At 31.8% G+C, this 23,421-nt stretch overlaps 3 protein-coding genes across 3 annotated transcripts; 2 read left to right on the top strand and 1 right to left on the bottom strand.

Moving 5' to 3' along the window:
- Nucleotides 1-5,980: 5,980 nt before the first annotated feature.
- LOTGIDRAFT_84892 (hypothetical protein) lies at nt 5,981-6,661 on the top strand (the record flags this gene model as incomplete). Its single annotated transcript, XM_009061704.1, has 1 exon — nt 5,981-6,661. A coding segment is annotated over one exon (681 nt), but the record flags the coding sequence as incomplete, so codon positions are not given.
- Nucleotides 6,662-10,384: 3,723 nt separating this feature from the next.
- LOTGIDRAFT_205768 (hypothetical protein) lies at nt 10,385-18,412 on the top strand. Its single transcript, XM_009062038.1, has 9 exons — nt 10,385-10,508; nt 12,452-12,602; nt 12,899-13,013; nt 13,497-13,625; nt 14,932-15,139; nt 15,512-15,643; nt 15,876-15,955; nt 16,392-16,491; nt 16,862-18,412. Exons 2-9 carry the CDS (start codon nt 12,466-12,468, stop codon nt 16,915-16,917), a joined length of 957 nt encoding a protein of 318 aa, XP_009060286.1. The 5' UTR covers nt 10,385-10,508; nt 12,452-12,465; the 3' UTR covers nt 16,918-18,412.
- Nucleotides 18,413-18,938: 526 nt separating this feature from the next.
- LOTGIDRAFT_229142 (hypothetical protein) lies at nt 18,939-23,106 on the bottom strand. Its single transcript, XM_009062039.1, has 11 exons — nt 22,987-23,106; nt 22,497-22,597; nt 22,074-22,243; nt 21,691-21,800; nt 21,244-21,320; nt 20,688-20,825; nt 20,408-20,543; nt 19,999-20,096; nt 19,623-19,775; nt 19,382-19,484; nt 18,939-19,073 (listed from the first exon to the last, which is right to left on the bottom strand). The coding sequence occupies exons 1-11, from the start codon at nt 23,093-23,095 to the stop codon at nt 19,018-19,020; spliced, it is 1,251 nt and encodes a 416-aa protein (XP_009060287.1). The 5' UTR covers nt 23,096-23,106; the 3' UTR covers nt 18,939-19,017.
- Nucleotides 23,107-23,421: the final 315 nt, after the last annotated feature.

Below are 23,421 nucleotides of genomic sequence, written 5' to 3' on the forward strand. Positions count from 1 at the left end.
AATCAGATCTAATATATACTGATGTTATTTTAGAGCTGGGCTGCAATGTTGTTATACTTTGTGTCTGTGAAATTTGTTTGTGTGTTTGTTGTTTTTTTTCTTATTTGTTGCATATCCAGGATATTTAATGTGTTCATATGAGAATTTGAAGCTAGCTGCAATAAAGTTGACTGAAATTATATGGTGAGGCTTTTAGTCAAAGCAGATTTTTTTAAGGTGCGGTAATGATCGAACTTTGAGTCTGTTTTGACCAATTTGACAACAGACGCTATCCATTTGACTAAAGTTATTGAATGGATTTTGCCAATAGAACTCAATTTGACCTTTCCTGACAACTATATCTATATGGTAGCAGAACCAGATATTGAGGTCAATTCTGTAGCTGAAATAGAGCTCTATCAGGATGTAAAGCAAAATGAGCTTGACTTACCTTTGCATTTGTATTAGGTTATTCATGGTACTAAAAGGATCCAATGCTAACACACTGTCATATGTAAAATGTTAGAGAATATAATCAAAAATTTACATAATTGTTTATTTATTTTAGCTTATTTATGTCTATTTATTATTATTTTTTTAGAAATTTGCAATATAGACTGCAAAAAAATGCTTTAAAATCATATAAAGATGTCTTGTGAGTCTCGGCATTATATACATGTTGACAGATATCTGTCTATTTAATTCACACTTATCAAGTCATGCTTGTAATCTTGATTAATTTTGGCACTGCTTTTTCTTATGCCTTTAATTTAGTTTCATTTTCATTTCAACTAAACGTTATTCGATTTAACAATTTTTTTTACAGATTGAGGAGCTTGTTTATAAAAGGATTTTAAGAGTACATAGTAGATAACACTGTAGGGTTTTGATGGGTTTACAATGATGCATTATATACATTGCTAGTAAGTTGTATATGCCTACAAAGCACAAGGTCACAAAATCATATTTTTATTCCACCGATTCAGAGCTGAAATATTCAGATTCTTGTTGTCATTGTTTTTATATGCCCACATTATAATATGTGATTTGGTGTGTTCATTTATATTCATGAGTTCTTGATCAAGTTTGAAACGGTTTTTGAGTATTTGCCCTTGACTAAGGAAAAACGTGTCAAGTGTTTGTGAACACAATAGAGACTACAGTTTTCATCCGATTTAAATGAAATTTGGTGTGATCATTTGTCATGATCGAGATCTCTGCAAGTTTGATTAAATCAACAATATCTTGTACAAATTAAATTTATCAGGGAAGTGGGCGTATCTTGCTTGCCAACCACTTGTTAAAAATGTACCTATATCAAAGTTGGAGTATCCATCAATTTATGGAGTATATTTCCAAATATCTCGCTGAAATTAAAAGGAAAGTAAAAACTGAACTATAGTAATATTTTTTTTTGAAATATGACTGTTTTTAAAAAAGCTGTAAAGCAAATTAAGTTTATCAAAGATGATTACTCGCATAATTGTGAGAGGCAGGAAACTGATAAATTAAACTGTATCCACATAGATACATGATTTTTTAATCTTTTTATTTTGAAGCTAGTGCATACCCCCCATTTAAATTTAGAAAGTATACTGTATACCAATTATTATAAGAGCTGATTAAGCTTAATTTCAGCATTCTGCTTCATTTTTTTGTATATCCACAATTTGGTCAATAAAAGTAGTTTACATGTCAGTTCACTTATCGTATAAGTCAAGCTTTAAGTTGTGGTATATGTCATTTAAGTTTGAATCGGAATGAATTAACTAAGTGTAAGATAAAGTGTCAGAATCTATTTATTATAAATATTATATTATAAATATATTACAACAAGCAATGGAGCAAGTATTCTGTAGTATGTTACTATAGCAATATTATTTGTGTTGTGTTCTTAAAGGGGCTGTTAACTGTCTACCCGGTACACAATTACAAGAGGCTTTTCCTTACTGACCTCAGAATTATTGTGTTTATCGTCACGGTTAGTAGCAGGTTAACCTTTGTTTGATGAACATTACACAAATTTTTTTATAACAGTCCCATTTTATTAAAATTTGTCATTAAAATTATTGATAACTCTCTCTCACACTGTAATTTAAACATTATGAACTGTGTCTAATACCTTGACTGCAATAGTCACCTTTCCTATATCACAAGAGTTTTCATATGCAGCATCAAGCAATTTTAATGGATTGTACGCTAGCGAATATTGTCTCAAAGTGGGGGCTATGATTGGTTGTATTCCTTAGAGTACAATCAAATTGCTGCATTTACAAATTTCTGTAACACAAGAAATATAGCTTTTGCAGTCATGGTATTAGTCATAATATTAGTTGCCTAAAGGCTTGACATTGTGACGATGTCCATATATTGCATATGATAATGTTTTATATTGCATATGATAATGTTTTTGTTTATTTATTATTACTGGTATTCCTTATTTGTTATTATTTAGTATATTATTACTTTATGATATTAATAATGAAATGTCTTTGCTGTGATATTGATGAAATGGTCATTGGAATAGTAATCAGTTTTCTGTTGGTCAGCTATCTATAATTATTTTGGAGCACAGCGTAATTAGTTTCTAACTGATTTTTAAGGTAGAAAAATATTCAAAATATCAACTCACCAACAAAATTTATTTTTATTTCTTAATATATACCCAACCCAACAATATTGTCCAGTTAGTCCAGTTTTCAAATACATAAGTTGTTATGTTATTCTTGGATTTGAAGGCTCATATCTTGACAGTGAGCTGTGAACACTATTACTGACTGGCCTTAAGGGATAGGTTCACCAGGTTTGGCCATTGGTACCTTGGTCTCATAAACGTTTTTTTTTAAGCTTAGCTAATCAGTAATAGTGACTCATCGTCGAAATTTGAGCCTTCAAATCTATGTCTGTAGTACTATCTGCGTCAGAAAATTAAAAAGACGACTCGTCTTTTCATGAGACTCTGCTTTATATAGAAAAAAACATATAGAACTGTGAACAGTTCCGAGCGTGGCAACGAAACCTTATCCCAAGTCATTTGGACCTTTTGAAATTCTAGCCTGTTAGCTTTCAAACCCAGTGCTTTTAAGCCTACAATTTGTGAACAAGGTATTAAACCTTTGAGAATCCGGTGAATAAACCAAGTATATATGTCACAGTAGAAGCTAAAATCTAGGAGAATTTAAAAATCCCCCTAGGACAAGGTCCAACTGGACCTCCTAGTACAAACTCCAATTAGAGTTATACATTGACTTTAAGTTGCCTTTTGGAAAGAGGACACTTAGGTCTTAAAATATCAAATAAAAAAACGAATTTATTTCACTAATCTGAATAATCCTGGAAAATGTAAGTATATAAAAAACGCGGAAATTGAAATGTGTAAACAACAACACAAGAGACAAAAAGTTTTAAAATTTATTTCAACACCCGCCTTGAAACATGCTGGACATCGTGGTATTCGCATAACATGCAATTATTTTATACAAAAAGGCTATTATTTCCTGCTATCTTATATTTTAGCTGTATATATAAAACCATTAACATGTTTGTGAATTTAAATGCATTTTGTACTCTTGCATACCAAGATGGATTTTAAGATCTAATAGAAGACGTGTTGTGATTACGGAGTTCAGTATTTATCATTTCTTTTAACCTGTTTTTTCACCTGAATGTGTTTAAGTAAATAGTCTCGACAGGGAACAAAACTTATAATGAAATGACCACAATAGCAAAACATTCAAACTAAACTCCTTTGATGGTCTTAAAATATGAAATCTTTTTTAATAAATTCCTTTAGAAGTACAAAAGTTATCATTTTCATTTCCTCACGTTTATTTCGTTTTGTAATATTTGAGAATTTTACAAACTAATTGACAATATCATGACATAAAATTAGATTAAGAGGTGATTTCAGATATTACTTTATTATGGATTAAACTTATTGGGATCACAATAATGAAGATTTTATTCTGGATTATTTCAATCGCGATTCAATGTGGCTTAACAGGTAACTTTTTTGTATTTCTCTAAAATCTAATCTAAAATTTCTAACAGACAAAATTGTCACTGGGTATATAGCGTCAAGGGCGCCAACGAGATCTGTTAAACCACCTGCATGTGGCGACTGTCTAAATTGCAAGAGAACCAATGCAAAAAAATTAATTCCTTAAAGTATTACGGGTTGTTGAAATTTAACTCTATCAGCCGTAGACTCATTATATTTATTTAGCTGCATCGTTGTTTTTCCAGATTGCCAGCAACGACAGTGGCCAGTGCACATTACGTCAGCTTGTTATGGGTTATCATCCACATTTTTGTATGCTTCTTGTGAGATAGGCAAGCATATTGTTGTCAAAAATGTTTATGCTAATGCAAAACCGAGATATACAAACTGTCCAGAGCAGAGTGAATTAGGGATGTCTATAGATCCCAATTGTTGCATCTGTTCCCCAGAAGATTGTCAGATGGAATATTCGGGTGTATCCAAAATGAATTATTACACAGAGTGCAATGGAAAACAGCGATGTTTTCCACGAGTTTCGTGGCAGCCAATTGGAAATATGTGTTCAGGAAGAAGTTTTCTTCTCCGTTCTAATTACATGGTATTGGAATATTATTGTGTTTCGGGTAAGTTATAATTACAAAATATCAAAAACAGTCTGAAATGATTCTAAACTTTCACCGGTAAAGGTAACTTGGTTTGTTAAGGTGTCCGAAGATCTCGGACCAGTTCGAAGATGGCAGGGTTACGATGACTGGTTCTTATTGCTCTTGGCTCGATATTTGGCTTTTGTGAATTTTCATCAAAATAGTCCGAAGCGCGGTAGACCTGTGTTGAAATAAGCTCTCTGCTGAGTTTGAGGTAGAAAATATTTCTCTGAATGAATTCCTGTGATAATACCTTTGACTTGGTTATTTTGTTTCAAATTTGTAATGACATGTATTTGTCGGAAAACAGCAAATATTTAGACAATTGAATCTTTATAGTTTAGACCACCAATGATATAATCATATACATGAACATATATTTATCTATAAAAAATATATACACTTTCAAAATGGAAGGGCGTAAATTCACGATCATTATGATTAACACCAGTAATTGATATACGTTTCGAAATAAAACAATCTAAATATTGTGTATAGTGAAACTAATGTGTGCTTCATTTCATTTTCAGATCAAAATATTAACCCGGACCACTTCAAGAATAAAGATTCAAACCAACCAACTTTAAGCAGAAGAGCTACTACCGTCAGTCCTGTTTCAGACGTTACCAAAACATATTATCTCCCTACTCCGTCTTATAATATATTCCACACCAACAATCAAAATATTACTCCAGCAAATCAAAGCAACAATAGTCATCCTAATTATTTGAATAACAGTCCCAAAAATAAGCCGGATTCGGATACAACCCAAAATGCTGATAATAACTCAAAAACTCCAAACCCCGATCAAATCAGAAATTCAGATCCGCAGTTTAACGAATCTAGAGGTCCTCCCTTTCGTAACCAACCATCGAATCAAAATGGTTCAAACAATCCAAATTTCGTGGCAACCGCGTACAGCTCTACCACGCCAAGTGGATTCAAGATTTCAAAAATCCCCAATAACTTCAAAAATACAATAAAATCGTCCGAATCTCCAAATATTCCGACCACTACAGCAATATCTATGGGTTTTTCATTTATTCCGGCAGTAGAGGGAATGGGTTCGAACAGCGTAACGAACACACCCAACAGTGCTGCTGATGATGAAACAGTCTCCTCTATAATCACTAAACCATTTCACCCAAGTACTCTTATCACAACTTCATATCCTAACATTTCAAATACGTCAAGAACGCCTAGCTTTTTTGCCAACAATCCAACTTCGACCACTGCACCTGTAAACCGAATCAAGTTGTCTGATGTTTCATCCAACACTGGTCAAAATGATCCAAACGGTAAAGAAGGAATCCAAGATAAGGTGTCCGACAATCCAAACAATGTTTCTGGAAATCCAAATAATGTGTCTGGAAATCGAAACAATGTGCCTGGAAATCCAAACAATGTGCCTGGAAATCCAAACAAATTGTCTGGATATCCAAATAATGTGTCAGGAAATCCAAACAAAATATCTGATAACCAAAACAACGTGTCTGATAATCCAAAAAATGTGTCTGGAAACCCCAACAAAGTGTCTGATTATCCAAATAATGTGTCTGGGAGTTCAAACAATATTTCTGCCAATACAAACAATGTGTCTGAAAACTCAAACAATAGATTTGCCAATCGAAGCAATATATCTGGAAATCCAAACAATGACTCTGATAACCCCAACAATGTCTCTGATAACCCAAACAATGTGTCCGATAACCCAAGCAATGTGCCCGATAACCCAAACAATGTGTCCGATAACCCAAACAATGTGCCCGATAACCCAAACAATGTGTCTGGAAACCCCAACAAAGTGTTTGGAAATCCAAGCAATGTGTCTGACTCTCCAAACAAAGTCTCTGCCAATCAAAATAATGTATCTAGAAATATGGACAAAAATAACAATGTTTCTGATCGCACTAACAATTTCAACAATGGAAATGTTGCTTCTGATACGAACAAAACGAACATGACTTCTGGTAATTCTAGTGATGTTTCTGACAACACCACGACACCAACAAATGTGTCTGACAATCCGGTGAAAGTGTCTGACTATCCAAGAAATATATCCGGTAGTCCAAACAGCAGAGTTTCTTATCCAAATCGACCCCGGTATCCTTTCTGGGAAGTCAGTTCTAGTGCTAAAAATTCTAAATCGTCCAATACCACTGACACTGTTGTGGTTAACATTGATTCTGAAAATACTACGAATCTTTTTCCGAAAGAAGAACATCCAAGTTTAAATCCAGTTAACGCTTCTCAAACTTTAGATCCCAAGAGAAATTCTGCCAATTCTGATATTTTTAACTCCACTTACTATGGAAATGACATTCAAAACTTCACCAATTTACCAAAAGTTCTCGGACCTGGTTTGAACGGTGCTAGTGCTAAAATTCCAACGCCATCGTGTCTGGTTACAACACAATGTTTCATCAGTATCATCATTAGTGTCATTGGCAATACACAGTGTCCATTCAATCTGACCATCCTGAATGACGAAGGACAGAGTTGGTACCCATGTAAATTTAACAATACTGATGTAGATACACGATCCAGTGTGTTACTGTTGTATGAAGAAGCTGAAGTTGATACTGAAAAACCATGGTTGCAGTTTATTTGTGAGTACATTTCTGTTTATCCCCGTGTAACGAATCAGGCCATGTCGTCTCATAAGAGCAATGATACCTACAAGTTTTAGTGACTTTATTTCATAGATTCTATAGTCAATGATGGTATACAGGAAAAGGAAATCAGTGTTTTTTTATTTCAACGCTAGCATATAAACCAAAAGCTTTGCCTGTAGCCATTCCTCTACATCCCCAGACCCTTGATAATTTTTCACTTTTATCAAATTGTAATGTTACGGAGTAACATAAGTCAATGGTAACTTGTCGATGTCAGTCTATTGCATCCTGGATGAACCACAAACATGGTGCGAGTCGGACCAGTGAAAGTTTGCCGTCTGAAAAACACTTTATGTCCTCGAAATTTGTCGAATAGATGTGGATAATCTTGAAGAATATTAAACCCGAAAGATTTCAGTTCTTAATTGAAATCAAAAGTTAAACCACAACTTTTAACTTTATTTTTTTTCTGTCATTTCAAATTTATTTCTAGCTTCCGATCATTCTACTGATGTAGTGTTAATATGTAGTGGGAAACTACCTGTATATGAAACAATAAATAAGTGCTCAGACAATAAAATGGCTACTACAACATCAAGCAATGCGGATGTAAATGAAGGTTGGTATGCTTTATGTTGTACAAGGTCCGCTCGATAAATTTTAAGATATTGGATTTCATTCATGGTTAGCATCTATTGCTTTTGTGCTACTACGTTACTTTTGAATTGATTTAGTCGCCTGCAACCTACTGTTAATAAATTGAATTTGACACCCTGAATGAAAATCAGTGAACAGACTGAAAAGAACTGAACACTGAATGGATATAAACGTGTCATTAGAAGCCTGACTTTTTTGTATTAAATGCTCTTGCCACTTGCAAGTATTTGTAGCCTAACCATGATGTAGCCATGCCTAAAAATACTATGAATAAGTATGAAATGATGTTACAATACATGTTGCTTTTTTCTTCAGAAATTCTTCCAGGTTTAGTCAATTGGGAAGTTGCATTGATTGGTATAGCTCTGTTATTTATTTTGACTCTTATATCAATAATAATATGGTTAGCAGTAAGTGCTGTGAAGTATATTTTTCTGTATTCGTAATCTATCTGAATATAACCATTGCGCTTTTAATAACGATCTGATATACCGACTTTTACCCTTCAAAGTTCTCCAGATGTGATATACAGATGTGATATCATTGTACATTGTTATTCCCATTTTGGGGTGGCAAGTTTTGGGGAATTTTTGTCGAGCCATTAATATTACTGGCTTTTATATTTATCAACTTGGTTCAGATAGTCATTTGTACTTATAAGTGTGGATCTCGACGTTCGGTTTGTTAAGGTCGTTGGTAAGCTCAGCGATATAGATAATCTTTGACTGATGATTGAACTGAAGGCCTTGTTTATTGTAGTGCACAAGAAAACGAAAGAGAGAGGAAACTGAAAGACGATTTCGCTTTCCTGGTTACAACCCAAAATCCAATGTCATCAGATCCGAAGAGAGACTTGTTACACCAACGAACGTTACAGTTCGCGATCAGAGTGCTGGTGTAGACATCAGAGCTTTGCCAAGGCGTATAACAGTTGATTCCCTCTTGCCAACTATTGTTCCTGAACAGACAGTGCCAAAATCAAGATTAAGTTCTTATGCATACGATGATGACACATCATATTCTGATGACAGACCGCCTATACCACATGGATTACACAGACCAAGTTTTGAACGTGATGAAGCTACAAGTGTACATTGAATAATTAGACATATATTTGTATATACATGTAAAACTAATTTGTAATTTTTTGTAACCTATTATTTTATTTAATATATCTATAGAAATATTAAGGCTTTATTTTGAAGTGAAAAGCTCGAAATTCATCTGAGGACATCTCTCAAGCATGCGTTTGCTTCAAGGGGCCCCTGGCAGACGCCGGCCTCAAGGGGCTTCGAATATTTTCAAGATAAGCCCATGTATTGTGAGTTTTTAGTAGAAATTTTCTTACACAATTGAAATCATGTCGGATCGAGGGTATTTCGTAATGAATAGCCCCTATTTCTCATTCACCAGATCAATGGTAGTATAGTCAACCGGATCTAAATAAATCAATAGGATGAATAATGGAAATATCAGCGTAATGAATAGTTAAGTCTAGCTGGATTTAATCTATCTATAATGAATTTGTGATTGTTATCCTTCAATAAAACTGAGAGGAAAGAAATGGAATAGTGTACAAAAAAATTTTGCCAGCCTGTTGTTCCAATCAGTTTCTGATGTCAGATCAGCTGAAATGGGCTTTTACCATTTAGATGACTGTATATTGATTACCTTAGCCTCATACCTTAAACTAAGCCAATCAGTAATAGCACGTGTTCATAGCTCACCCTCTAAATTTGAGCCGAATTATCCGCGTTTAAAAGTTAAAACGACGAGTCGCCCGTTTCAATAATATTTTAATGGTTATTGTACGGTGGCTCACATATTTCACTTTTAATTTTGAATTAAAGACTTTAATTTTCACCTTGAAAATTAGGTGATAATTTGTGTAATTTTTAATCAAAAACTTTAATTTCCTCCTAGGTCCTAATTCAACAAATACGGCGAAAAAAGGTTTTTAATTCAATATTCTTGAATTATCACCTTGAAAATTTTTTTCACCTAGGTGAAAATAAAAGTTTTTTGGTTAAATATTATAGGAATTATCACCTAACTTGCACCTGGGTGAAAATCATTATCACCTGGGTGAAAATCATTATCACCTAGGTGAAAATTAAAGGTTTTAATTCAAAATAAAAATTGTAAAATGTCGTAGGCCTATGTGAGCCATCGTATGGTTGGAGTGTTATCTAGGTTGTTGTGAAATTGTTCAATATAACAATTATTGATAAATTCCCTGTCAATAACTTAAATACGAAAACAATAATCGCTCCTTATTTAATCAAGCCTATCCATAGCTATCAATTTACATGAGAGAATGTTAGTTTCTTCTTCTGATAAAAAAAATACCTGGAAATAGTGTAGGCTTATATGCGGAAGTGTCTTAACAAAATTGCCTTCAAACAAAAAGTAAACCTACTAAATATTATAGACCAATGAATGAATGCTAATTTATGTGGCCGCAACAGGCTTCCATACCTGTTAAGCTGGTGGGTCACGTGGCATTATTGAAAAATTCTTCTTTACGAGTCGATTTGTGCGATAAAGCGAGTTTGATCTACTTGTCAGTAAAAATACAGACTTGCAAACAGAAAATTGAAAGCTGATAGGAAGGTAAAACTTATTATAAAAGTGTGTAATTCATGGTTATCATTGATGTGCATTTTGTGTCGTTTTTTTTTCATTGTTTGCCAATGGTATCGCCAGTGGGTGCGACTAAGGACGAAAATACATAATATTGAAATAAAACTTGATCAAAATGTCAAAAAGGGAGAAAATTTCGACTTCTGTATTGATATTATTTTTTTTGGTAACAAATACAAGGTTATAAATGTTTAAAAAATATTTTTTAGCATGTATTACATTTACAGACATCTCAATATTTAGCCTATTAAGTGATTAATTTCTGTTAAGTGGCACCTGCTCTATCTAACTTCTAAGACAACATCTTACTTACAAGTGTAATTAAGGTTTATATGAGGTGAAATAATCAATATGTAATTTAATCAATATTTACTCTGAATTTCCAGATTGATGATCGTCAATAATTAACGAATCACATTTCCATTGTTAATGTTTAAATGTCAATGAATTTTCTTGTTTTTTGATTTTAGTAATGTAGAATAGTTTGCAATCATATGGCCCTATTATTAATTTTTTCGGGACATCAATTGACCAAACTTCAACCAAAATGTGTTAGACATACTAGTATGAATTTATTGATTAAATTTGTAATATATTTTGACGAAGCTTGACAATTATTTTTATGTCTTTTATTCAAGTATGCATTTTTGTGTTTTGAAATAAATACTGTTTATACCATGTATTCACTAACCTGTTCTGCATGAAAAGATATCTTTGAATGTAATGAATGGAGTTTTTAGGCCTATTTTTCTGCGCCTAATTGAGAGAATGAAGACAGCCAATTTTATGCAGTGAGCTATGAGGGAAATTCTTCTAAAAGGGGGGCGGATGGGGGGGTGTATTGTCCCATCCTAAAGACATGACATTTATTACTAAAAATTTATTATTAGTGTTAAACTGTTGCAATAATTAATAATTTTAGCTAATCATACAGGTATCATTAGGTAGTAAGGTATCATTAGGTAGTAAGGTATCATTAGGTATCATTAGGTAGTAAGGTATCATTAGGTAGTAAGGTATCATTAGGTAGTATTCTTAAAAAAATCTTTCTTGCAAATCTTAATGTTACTAGAAATAGTTATTCCATTGTTATTAAAACCACACCCTCTTATCAATGAAAAGATAAATTTATTTTACAACTTATCAAAATAATTCTGTATAAGGCTATGAAAATGACCTCATAGTTTTCCATAAGTGTGTAAGTTATTAATATGTATTTAAGTTTTTAAATTGATCTTAATTCACATTATTTCCCATGTTGAATGGGTGTTGCCCAGATTTTTAATCAATGATGTTAAATCACTGACTGAATTGCTGACTGACTTTACAACATGTATGGGAAATTAAATTATATTCGACCCTATCAAAAATTTTCATTGATATTTTTTTTACTGGTTTTTTGCATTTTCAACAGAATATATAAATGCACAAGTTTATATTTATGATGAAAGGACATTAATTTTGTAATCAGTGATGAGGAATACTGTGTTGTTTTTCTCACCAATTTGATAGAGAAATATTTTTACTATTCCAGTTATTTAATCTTTTTAAAACAATATATTGTATAATCCAAATTTTATCATTCAACTATAAAGTCCTCCTCTCATTTATGTTAACATGTGACAACAATACAAGCTGTGTCCATGCAGTATGTGTGTACATTATGTAACAGCTTTAATCACCATCTAGATCTATAGATTAGATAATTTTTACAAGATCTTCTACTCTAAAAATTAATGTGAGTACAATGTTAGCTGATAGAACTAGGGATATTTATCTGACCAATCATCCATAACAAGTAGAAAAATAAATTTGAATTAAAATACACATCACTTCCATGTTTCATACTCTACTGCTGACTCAGCAAGCAAATACAGTAGACATAAGTTTGATTGTTCTTACTATTATTGCAGACGGTCAAATTAGGATGGCAGCAGATCAAAAGGTTATTTTAGTCACAGGAGGAAGTGGATTGGTTGGTAAAGCCATTGAAAGAGTTGTGCAAGATGAAAAAAGAGATGATGAAAAGTGGATATTTGTTTCTTCCAAAGATGCAGATTTGACGTAAGTATGGAAGAGTTATTTGTCATTGGAAAGATAATGATATATGTAATTTAAATGATCTAAATAAAGCTATATCTTGTCTGCTTTCAGAAAATCTAAGAAATTTATTTTCAAAAAGTGAATTGTAGAAATCAATCTCAGTCATCCTCAAAAAAGTTTCGACTACAGGCTTTAATTATTTTTCCACTCTTGTCAATTTGTGACTTTTATTAATTAATTATTTTTGTCAGCTGTTGACTATTTACAATAAAGTCAAAAATAACCATAAAATATAAACATCAATATTGTTTTTTCAGTGATCGAGATGCCACCAAGGCGATGTTTGCAAAACATAAACCAACTCATGTCATACATTTAGCAGCTTTTGTGGGGGGCTTATTTCGAAATCTGAAGTACAATTTAGATTTTTTTGTAAGTTTGAATATTGTTTTATTCTTTGCCTTGGTTGAATAGTCATATCAAATATTTGAATGAAGTGATATCATCCCTTTGAATAAGGTGATATCAGCCCTTTGAATATAGCCCTTTAAATATAATGCTATCAGCCAATTGAATATAGTGATATCAGACCAGATAAAATAATATCACCCAATTAATTAAAGCAATATAAATCAATTGAATATAGTGATATCAGCAGATATACAATGAGATGAGATGTTATCACCCAATGATTTAAAGCCATATCAATCAATTGAATAAAGTGATTTCAATCAGTTGAATATAGTGATATCACACAGTTGAATATAGTGATATCAGCCTGTGATTAATGTGATATGAGTCCTATAAACATAGTGATATCAGCCCAATTAATATTGTGATATCAGTCCTTTTAATAAAGTGATATTAACCAGTTGAATAAAATGATATCAACCTTTTAATGTTTGTATGTTATAGAGAGTAAATTCTATTATCAATGATAATGTATTACATACAAGTTATGAAACTGGTGTGAAGAAAGTTGTATCATGTTTATCAACCTGTATATTTCCTGATAAAACAACATATCCTATTGATGAAACAATGGTAAGTGTTATTTTTGTGATTTGACCACAGTCAAATCTGATGACCAATGTCATGTATTAGGTACATGTGTGATAAACAGTGTGATGTGTGATTAACATTGTCAAAATCATGTTTATGCTCATCATCAATTCTTGTCTCTAAACCAATAGAACTTTCAGATATGTGGATGATGGACAAAGGGATTTTTGATCACATTTTGACCTGTCTGTGAAAATGCTTGGAGGGCTTGTGCTATAAAAGTTTCCTTTACGTTTGAAAATCAAATAAGAGTAAACTTTTAGACTGATACCAAAATTTGCTGTAATGCACACTGCATGGCTTTGTATCTCTTCAATAGCCTAATCAGAAGAACAGAAGTTGAATTTGCCTGCATTTCTCTTTAAGGCCATTTATTTGAATGAAGTAACGATCATGAATACATAATAAAAACATATAAAAATAATAACATACTTAACTTTAACAAAACATATGTAAAAACGAATAATTGATATAAATATCAAAACAATGGTGGTTTCAACCTGAAACCCATAATGTATCATGATTGTTAAAAAGAAGTAATATTTATATAACATCTATAAATTAATAAACACATAACAATATTGCAAAATAATGTGATCAGGGCAGGGAGGGTGGTTCCAACCCGCCACAATTGGAAATCACACAGAACCATAAATATCAAGGCATTCTGTGTGATTGGAAATCCCCCCATTGCATAACATTATAAGTCATACACAGTTTTTAACAGGAAGAAGGGACAAGGCAACAAACTTGTAACTAAATTTAAAGTATTATAGAGTAGCACTTGCATACTCTACTCTACTAGGCTTTAAGGTGAAAAGTAGTTTGTAATATACTTTCCACAAACAAAAATCTTGCTCCTATATAATTATGAATCTTATATATATTAATGGATTGAATACAAATGTATTTACGAAAGGCCTTGGATTCCCATCTGCATAATTTCTGAATTTCTGTTTGACTGTATCCTTTAATTGCTGCGTATGTTGCACTGCCTATCAGACCTTTGTAATGGCCAACATCATACCCACCCCAACTAAGGGAATAATTGAAATGTTTGGTGAAAAAAAGACAGAGAAACTGGTTTATGATCAAGAAATGAAAACAGTGCACCAGTAAAATAACACATTGCTAAAATATAATCAAGCAATGCTTTCACCGGACATAACTCTGAGCTAAGTTATAGATTTATCTGGCAAAACAAATACCTAGATGACTACATCCCTTTAATAATGAAGTGTATTATATTTTAAATGTCAACATATCTTTCTTCATGTTTTTATTATAGGTACATAATGGTCCACCTCATAGCAGTAATTTTGGCTATTCATTTGCCAAAAGAATGATAGATGTACAGAACCGTGGTTATCACACCCAGCATGGATGTAACTTTACTTCAGTCATTCCAACTAATGTATTTGGTCCTTATGACAACTTTAACTTAGAAGATGGCCACGTTTTACCTGGTCTCATAAACAAGGTTCACACAGCTAAAAGTAAGTTTGAGTTTTAAATTCTGGCATTCTGAAATCTTATTTTCCTACCCTAATGATGCTTAAAAAATGTCTTGCTTTCTTTCAATTACATCTTGGGACACCCAAAATTTCAACCAAATACTGTGTTCAGTTAAAGCATTGTCAATACTTTTGAAATTCTGCGTAGTTTGTTATCAAACATCAATTAGTGGTTTGCATAAATCATATCAATGTCAATGTTTATATTTGCCTTCTGTATGTCATGTTAGACATCCATCTATTGTAAAATAAATGAAAGAAGTTGAATGGCATTGAGGTTGGACAACCTCTACAACAAGGAGAGTTCCAGCATATTTTAGAGTATAGACATGTTTTATTTGAATTTTTTTATAGAAAATAGCACTCCATTTGTGGTGTGGGGAACAGGCTCTCCTAGAAGACAATTTATATATTCTCTAGATTTAGCTAGATTGTTTTTATGGGTACTGAGAGAATATAATGAAATTGATCCAATAATCTTGTCAGGTAATACATTTTTTATTTCAAATTATATTCAGGGATGTCTGTCCACACCCTTATCATGGTTTTTTGAGGATGGCTTGTACCATTCCTAATTCCCATACAACATCATGAAAGTGAATTGTTTCATCTCTGAAACAGTTATAACATTCTTTGATCAGAAAAACCTTTAGTAAAAAAATACGCTCAAAAACATGTCTCAAATATTGCTGTTGATGATAATTCTTGTTATATTTAGTTGGAGAGGAAGATGAGGTATCTATTAGAGAAGCTGCTGAACTGGTTGTGGAAGCCATGGACTTTAAAGGGGAAGTCAAAGTATCCTTTTGATATAATCGTAAAATATAAAGATTTGGTAAATCACAATTATCCGTCCAGATCCATATCCACACATAGCATGTTGTCCACTGCTCTAATGATGGGATGCCCAATTCTACCTATTTTTTCTTTTTTTTCTCTATCCACATGTTAAGTTCCTCTAACCTATAGTGTCTAATCACCTTTCATTGTGATAAGGCCAAAGGGGTTGGAAATAAACAAGTTATCAATTATCAATGCAACACATTTGCACAGGCAACTGTTATAACAAGATATGAAGATTTGAAGGTAAAATCATCAACAGCGCTGATGTATCATACCATCTCATTTTTCATACTAAAACATTGTGATTTTCTTGTGTTCACTAGTCAAATTTAATTATCATAGATTTCATAAGTACTGGTATATAGTTTAAGTAACCTTAACTTGTCATTAGTATGATACTGAAAAATCTGACGGTCAATTCAAGAAAACAGCCAGTAATGCTAAACTAAGGAAATATTTGCCCGATTTTAAATTTACCCCTATTAAACAAGGTAAAATCAACAACATTTCCACAGTACAGGGAACTTGACACTCACTGATTTGAAATACATTTTTTGACAACCCCCGAGACTTGAAAACTTATGATAAACAACCTCTGAGGTTATCTTTCTGTTGTCTTGATACTGAGACATCCTCTTAGACTGAAGTGAGAGAATATCTTTAGATTTTGAGTACTAGCTTTGAAGTACATTTAAGAGTCTCTTATACTTGAAAGACAAACTCGTGAGCTTCAAAAACAACCTTTTTAAAACTTGAGAGAGACAACCATCAAACTGAAAAGACAGCTTTTGAGACTGCACCATCATGCTTTCAATCTCTATTCAAATACATAATATATTCAATATTGATTCATAATTTCAGCAATCAAGGAAACCTGTAATTGGTTTGAACAAAATCCTGACAAAGTGCGATTATAAATGGTGTTATATAAAAATGATATTTGTGGGTTTGTATCTCTTATAGGCTGATTTTTTTTTTAACTTTTGGTTGTTAATTATGTATTTTGTTACGTTTGTTTTTGTTTATACCTAAGGTTGCTGCTCATTAAATTATTGTTGACTTGTTTTTAGATGTTTCACATTAAAAATGACTAATCTTATATGAACTTGACTTTTCCATGACAGGATTTATGACTTAAATTCATTTTTGAGATCACAGAGTCTATAATGTAAAGGACACTTCAAGTTGTGGAATTAGAATTGAATTTTTCTGCCAAATTTTATCCAGTATGTCTTAACACTAGAATAACAAACTTAAGAGCTGTTGTTTTTGTTAATTTTACAATCTTTAGTGTTTTATATTATCGAAAGTTCTATTATGAAATCTTCTGATCATTTTTCTTGTTTTAACATATTTTTGTCCTCAAATGAACAATATGTGACATTTCTTATTTTCAAACACAAAATGCATTATTTACAGTACCCATTTCTTACAATCTGAGACTTCATCATAAGGAATATAATCACACATTTTATAATCACATTTTGGATAAGAATAGAATGACACTTTCCTATCACATTATGGATATATAGAAAAAAAATTGCAATTTATATTAGAAAACATTCACAGTATAGAATCACACTTTAAAATCATGCCTTATGCATTTTAATACATTATTGTCTAAATTATTATAAAATATACCAGTATATATGTATATAAACAATGTCCAGTCTAATGCAATTTTTTAAAGGAGTTCAGTCTTTGGGTCTTGTATGGTCTTCAGGAATTGTCTTGGGAGGAGTTTTTTTTAAATCATTTGTCTTGTAATCCCCAAAAAAATTGTATTGCTGTTTCAAAAAAAATTGAAAAAAGTGGAAGATCTTTATCAAAGTATTGGATTAAGCTTGACATTTTATTTTTCATATTTCATTTTACTTTAACTTTTGCAAGGTTTTATTAAAATTATTCAATTTACTTGTTGGGTTTCTTCTGCCAATGTTGTTGTTTATTTTTATTATTGGTTACTATGGTTACATCACTTGATCACAGTATTGCATCAGGATAATTATCTCCATTGTGTTGTTCTGACATTCCACCTGTCTCTTTATTGTCTATTAATTAATCTGAGAATAAAGATAATATTTACTTCTGGATTTGGAAACGGACGTTTGGGTATCTATTTTATACATTAATTAGAACTGTATACAAATTATTTAAATTTTAATTGCCCTGCCAAATCAATATACTTCCTACCCCAGGGTAACCAAATGGACCATGCAAGACTATCACCACCATCTGACTTCAGTTAAAGTGACAAATTTAAGTTATTGTCCTGCAGGTGTCTTCAAATATACTTGCATGCCTTGCCATGTATACTGTCCTATCATAATATTATATAAAGATAATTGGTTACAATGTTTTCAAAATGGTTTTAAACATACAAATCTTAATAAATAAAATATATATTATGTATTTGGTTTGTTTTATTTTAAAAACTAAAGCGGCTACAATAATGATGTGGGCTTATGATAAAGGTGTTGAATGAACACCAATAAAAACACCAGAGGCTCTGGGTAAACACCACCTTGACATAATTAGGCAATTTTTGTATGCTGCTAGTTAATAGGCTGTTTTTGTCTAGCATACTATCAAATTTCTGCATTAACTAACTAGCATGATACAAGAAAAGTATCTTTAAGATATCAAAGTATTAGACAGGGTTTGTAGGCCTTATATCTTGACATTATGAAGATGAATAAAAATTCACAACAATACAAAACACCAACTTAAATCATTCAATACGATTGATATTAAAACACTATAATATGCATCACATTTAAATTCTTGATAAAATGTTTCTTGTAAAACAATACATTATAAATGTCAGAAAATGCCTTGATAGAAAAAAGTGTTTCTTATATCTACAATATATTTACACTGAGATATGATAAGTTTTGATTCACTGACAAAATATTTCTGGTCAGACAGATTTTTTTGGTTTTTTTTTTTTTTAAATCACTGGGTTCATTTCTATCACCTGAGTAAGAAGCACACCACTGTGGACTGTAGTGGAAGAGTTATCTTTCTTTCAATATATCTCTTGAAACTAATAATCTCATCATTTCATTGGTACCTACAAAATAACATTTACATCTAAAGATATATTCCTTTGACTTACTTATGGTTACTCTGCAAACTGAAACAATGCCATATTGACACAGTGATTTGCAGAGTTATATCAGTGAAGTGAAGCTTTTAATATGACCATTCTAAACAAAGCCATTTAGTTTATTTCTTTAAGTTGCTCTAGTAAATATAGCATAATAAAATGGTTGATGAACAGAAGTTTGATTTAAATGAAGATCTTAGTGGTTAATGTCACTTCTATAGTTCACCCACAGAAACGACACACCCAGATTTATATTATAATCAGAGACTTACCCTCTAAAATACAATGTACTCTGCTATCTCTAAAATATTGTTGTACAGGATATTCCTTTAAATAGCCATAACCACCAAACATCTGTAGAGCTTGATTACAAATCTATATAATATCAATAATATAACATATTACTTTTACAAAATCAATACCCATCCATGACCAGAAGGCTATAGGGAAAAACAAGTGAATTTTCTACATCTTTGTATCAATAACTAGAACCATGCAAAAATACAAACTCACTTTAAAACATTCTTCTGTTGCGAATAATTTAGCCATAGAACACAAAGGAACAGCATTAGGAGCAGTATTGTCTAAAGCTTCAGCAGCATTCCTAACTAATAATCTAGAAGCTAGTAGAGCTGCTGCCATATCAGCAAACATAAACTGTAAATACTGTAAAGAAAATTGTTGATTTTGATAATTTTTTGCACCTTAACAGCAGATCAACTTGAACTCTGAACAATATAAAAATGTTAAAATAAAATCCCCTTTACCGGTATATAAATCAAGAGGTGGAAATCTTTTAAGTATTGATAGATCAAAAGCTGCAAGGCTAACTATTGTCAACTAAATTGCTAAAATTTACTACTGTGAGACAAAGCAAATGATAAATTACCTGGAAGTTCTCTAAAGTTTGGCCGAATTGTTTCCTGACTTTAAAATGATTTCTGACATGTTCCATACTAGCATGGGCACCACCAAGTGAACAGGATGCTTTAATAAAATAATTACATGAAAGGAATCCAGGAAATTGGTCTTACAAATATTACATGTTATCTTACTCTCCCAATATGAAAAGATTATACCACCTAAATTACTGAATTTTATGGAATGATGGGAAAAGCAGATAGTATTTTTTAAAAGAAAAACAGGGTATTCTCATGATACTAAACTTATAGACTTACCCAAACTCAAAGCATTTTATTTTGCATAAATATTTTTAGGCATTTCAAACCTAAAAATAAAAAAATTGAAAGATTTTTACATATACTTTATAATAACAAACCTGAGTGAAAAGTACATACCTACATTTATTCGTCCACCATTTAAACCTCTCATTGCTATAGTAAAACCTTCCCCCTCTTCACCAATTCTATTAGAAACTGGCACTTTACAATCTTCAAATATGACAGCTCTTATTGGATGAGAATTCCAGCCCACCTGAAAAATGTGATATTTGTAGATGCTATTACAAAGTGTTGTGATTATTATGTCCTAGGAAAAATATTCACAACAATCACAACAAGGAGAGTTCCATTAGATTCCAATCTTGAAATTATTGAATTGAATTTAAGTTTTTCTCACCTTCTTTTCTTTTTTACCAAATGACAAACCAGGAGTATCTTTTTCAATTAAAAAACATGAGATTCCTTTGGCTCCCTCCCCACCAGTTCTACACATAACTATATATACATCAGTAGCGCCGGCACCACTTATAAATACCTATAGAAATAAATCATATAGTTAGAGGGGTATGGTATAGATTGATCTTCAAATAGATGGTTGTAATAGTTGGATGAGCCTTAACAAGGTTCACTGGTCCAGATACACCAAGACTGTCCAAACTAAAAAAAAAAATTAAAAAAATAAACCAATAAACAATAAGTGAAACAGGATCATAGCTTCATAGTTCTATGGATTTATTAAGTGTCCTGATTCTGTTTTAGATGTTTCCAAGACAGATATTCTAGTCTTTTAATGAGTATATATATATATATATTATATTCTATTTGTATCATTCCAATAGTTGGTATTCTGAAATCAATTGAATCCAGGACCACATATTACACGAAAAGAAATCTCAATACATGAAAATATATATTATATAAAAATTATAAAGATGGTTGTTGTGTTAGCATACCTTTTCACCATTTAAAACATAATGATCACCATCCTTCTTGGCCGATGTAATTAAAGAAGCTGCATCACTACCAGCACCTTAAATAATAACAATATTATTATCAATTATTAATAAAGATTCATAGGTTTAACACACAAAATATTAAGTAGGTTGCATGTTAAATAGTGTGTTCTATATTTGTATAGTTCAGATGAAACTTCCTTATTCTATTCAATCATTCTTGGTTTACCAATATGTTTTTATTACGTCTAAAACATGGTCAAATATGAAATAAATGAATGTTCAAGAGGATAAATAATCTAGTATCATGTAACATGAAGCCTATTTATATGAAATATTACTTCATTACAAATTTATACATGAATTGCCGATTTTTTTAGCTATTTCAGCTCTGTAATATGTGCTTTCAATTATATTTCAATATATTACATGTTATAAGAACCCTACCAGGCTCTGTTAGGCAGTATGATGCACATGTTTCCATGGATGCTAATTTAGGTATCCATTTTTCACGTAAAGAATCACTACCAAATTCATCAACCATCCAGCCACACATACTAAAATAAAACAATATTAGCTATGTGGACTCAAACATATATATATATATATAGAGGGCTTAAACATGCCTTGCCTTAACTTTCATCTCTCTTATAAGAGGACAATATAACATTATGATGTACTCCAAGTCAAACTAAAGTTGAGTCATAGATCATATATTTATATAATGTGATTGATGGGTCATGAATACAGAATGCAATGAAGGAAATATGAGTTTAATAAAACCTTAAAATTGTCACATAATATTTCTAACATTATAGTTGCAATCATACTTATGAATACTAATATAGGCTGTAGTGCTCACACAACCAGTTGCTAATGCTTCAAATATAACAGAGGCATCTAATCTCTTGAGTCCTGTACCACCATATTTCTCTCTACAATATACAGCACCAAATCCTAATTCTCCTGCTTTCTTAAATACATCCCTTGGAAAATATTCCTGTAATAGACAGAAAATCATTGATCTTGAATGATAAAATCTATGAAATTAATTGAAAAATCAAAATAACACAATATATGTAATATTTCACACAGTCCCCCTCTCATACAAATTGACTTAATATTCTGTTTCCTTGACAAAACAAAATCAATGCTGATAAAAACTAAATCAAAAATAACTTTAAAACTTTTTAAAACTGATGCAAACAGGATAAAATAGTCATAATATTGTTGTTTATGCCTGCGATGCTTACCTCTTGATCCCATTCTTTCATTTTAGGTGCCATTTCATTATCAGCAAAATTTCTTGCCATTTGTTGTATCTGGACTTGGTCATCATGTAAGCCATCACTTGCTTTAAAGAAATATAAAATATACTATCTGTATATTTTGAATATTAAATGTTGAAATCTGACATGGAAAAATTTCACTTACTGCCCACTGAATCATTAACCAGGTGTGGAAATTTACTTTATTTCAATTCACTCCACAATCCTAATAATACATGCATATCTGTAATAGCAAATTCAATTATAGTCTTATTCTATATGCTTCTAAATCACTTTTCAGTACTTAAATAACCTGCACAGTTTGCCTTGAAATGTGTTGGTCGGATTATACATAGGCCTACCACGGGGCGATTTGACATAAGTACGATTTGGTATCTATTCGTTCCCATTTCAAACCATGTATCTTTAATACTTAATCTTAAGTTATCAATCCTATGAAAATTGCAAAATTTACCATCAATACAACTTCCCGTAAATATATGCCTTTGATTCAAAGATAGACATGGTTTCTTTCGAAATAACCTTGGTAGTCCAGAGACAGTTCTATAAAGTGATGATGACATTTTAGTCAAATCGTCCTTGTCCTTGACCTTAACCATGTCGTTCAAACCGGAAGTTAGCAACCGCATCTTTAAAAAAATTGAAGCTAATTAGCCTGATTTCCCAGGTTCTCTTCCTATAAAAATGAAATAAAGTGTGAAAATTTTTTGTCCATCCAACTTCTAATCTAGTTAAGATTCCGTTAAGAAACTGGGTTCTGGTTCTCTCTAGTTAGGCTACAGGCTAATCAGTAACAAAGTTCCAATGAAATATTTTTTAGCTTCATTTCCGACTTAATGCTTTGTCGATTGAATACGTGTTTAGGTAAAATATTTGTCTTCAAAGCTAT

The sequence above is a fragment of the Lottia gigantea genome, assembly GCF_000327385.1.
Source record: "Lottia gigantea unplaced genomic scaffold LOTGIsca_5, whole genome shotgun sequence".
Lineage (NCBI taxonomy): Eukaryota > Metazoa > Mollusca > Gastropoda > Lottiidae > Lottia > Lottia gigantea.

Coding starts and splice junctions, on each gene's coding strand:
- LOTGIDRAFT_229142 (XM_009062039.1), bottom strand. CDS start 23,095: ATGTCATCATCACTTTATAGAACTGTCTCTGGACTACCAAGGTTATTT. Junction 20,826..21,243: donor ATGTTTTAAATGGTGAAAAG/GTATGCTAACAC, acceptor TTATTTCTATAG/GTATTTATAAGTGGTGCCGG. Junction 20,544..20,687: donor TTGGTAAAAAAGAAAAGAAG/GTGAGAAAAACT, acceptor CACATTTTTCAG/GTGGGCTGGAATTCTCATCC.
- LOTGIDRAFT_205768 (XM_009062038.1), top strand. CDS start 12,466: ATGGCAGCAGATCAAAAGGTTATTTTAGTCACAGGAGGAAGTGGATTG. Junction 12,603..12,898: donor TCCAAAGATGCAGATTTGAC/GTAAGTATGGAA, acceptor TTGTTTTTTCAG/TGATCGAGATGCCACCAAGG. Junction 13,626..14,931: donor ATCCTATTGATGAAACAATG/GTAAGTGTTATT, acceptor TTTTTATTATAG/GTACATAATGGTCCACCTCA.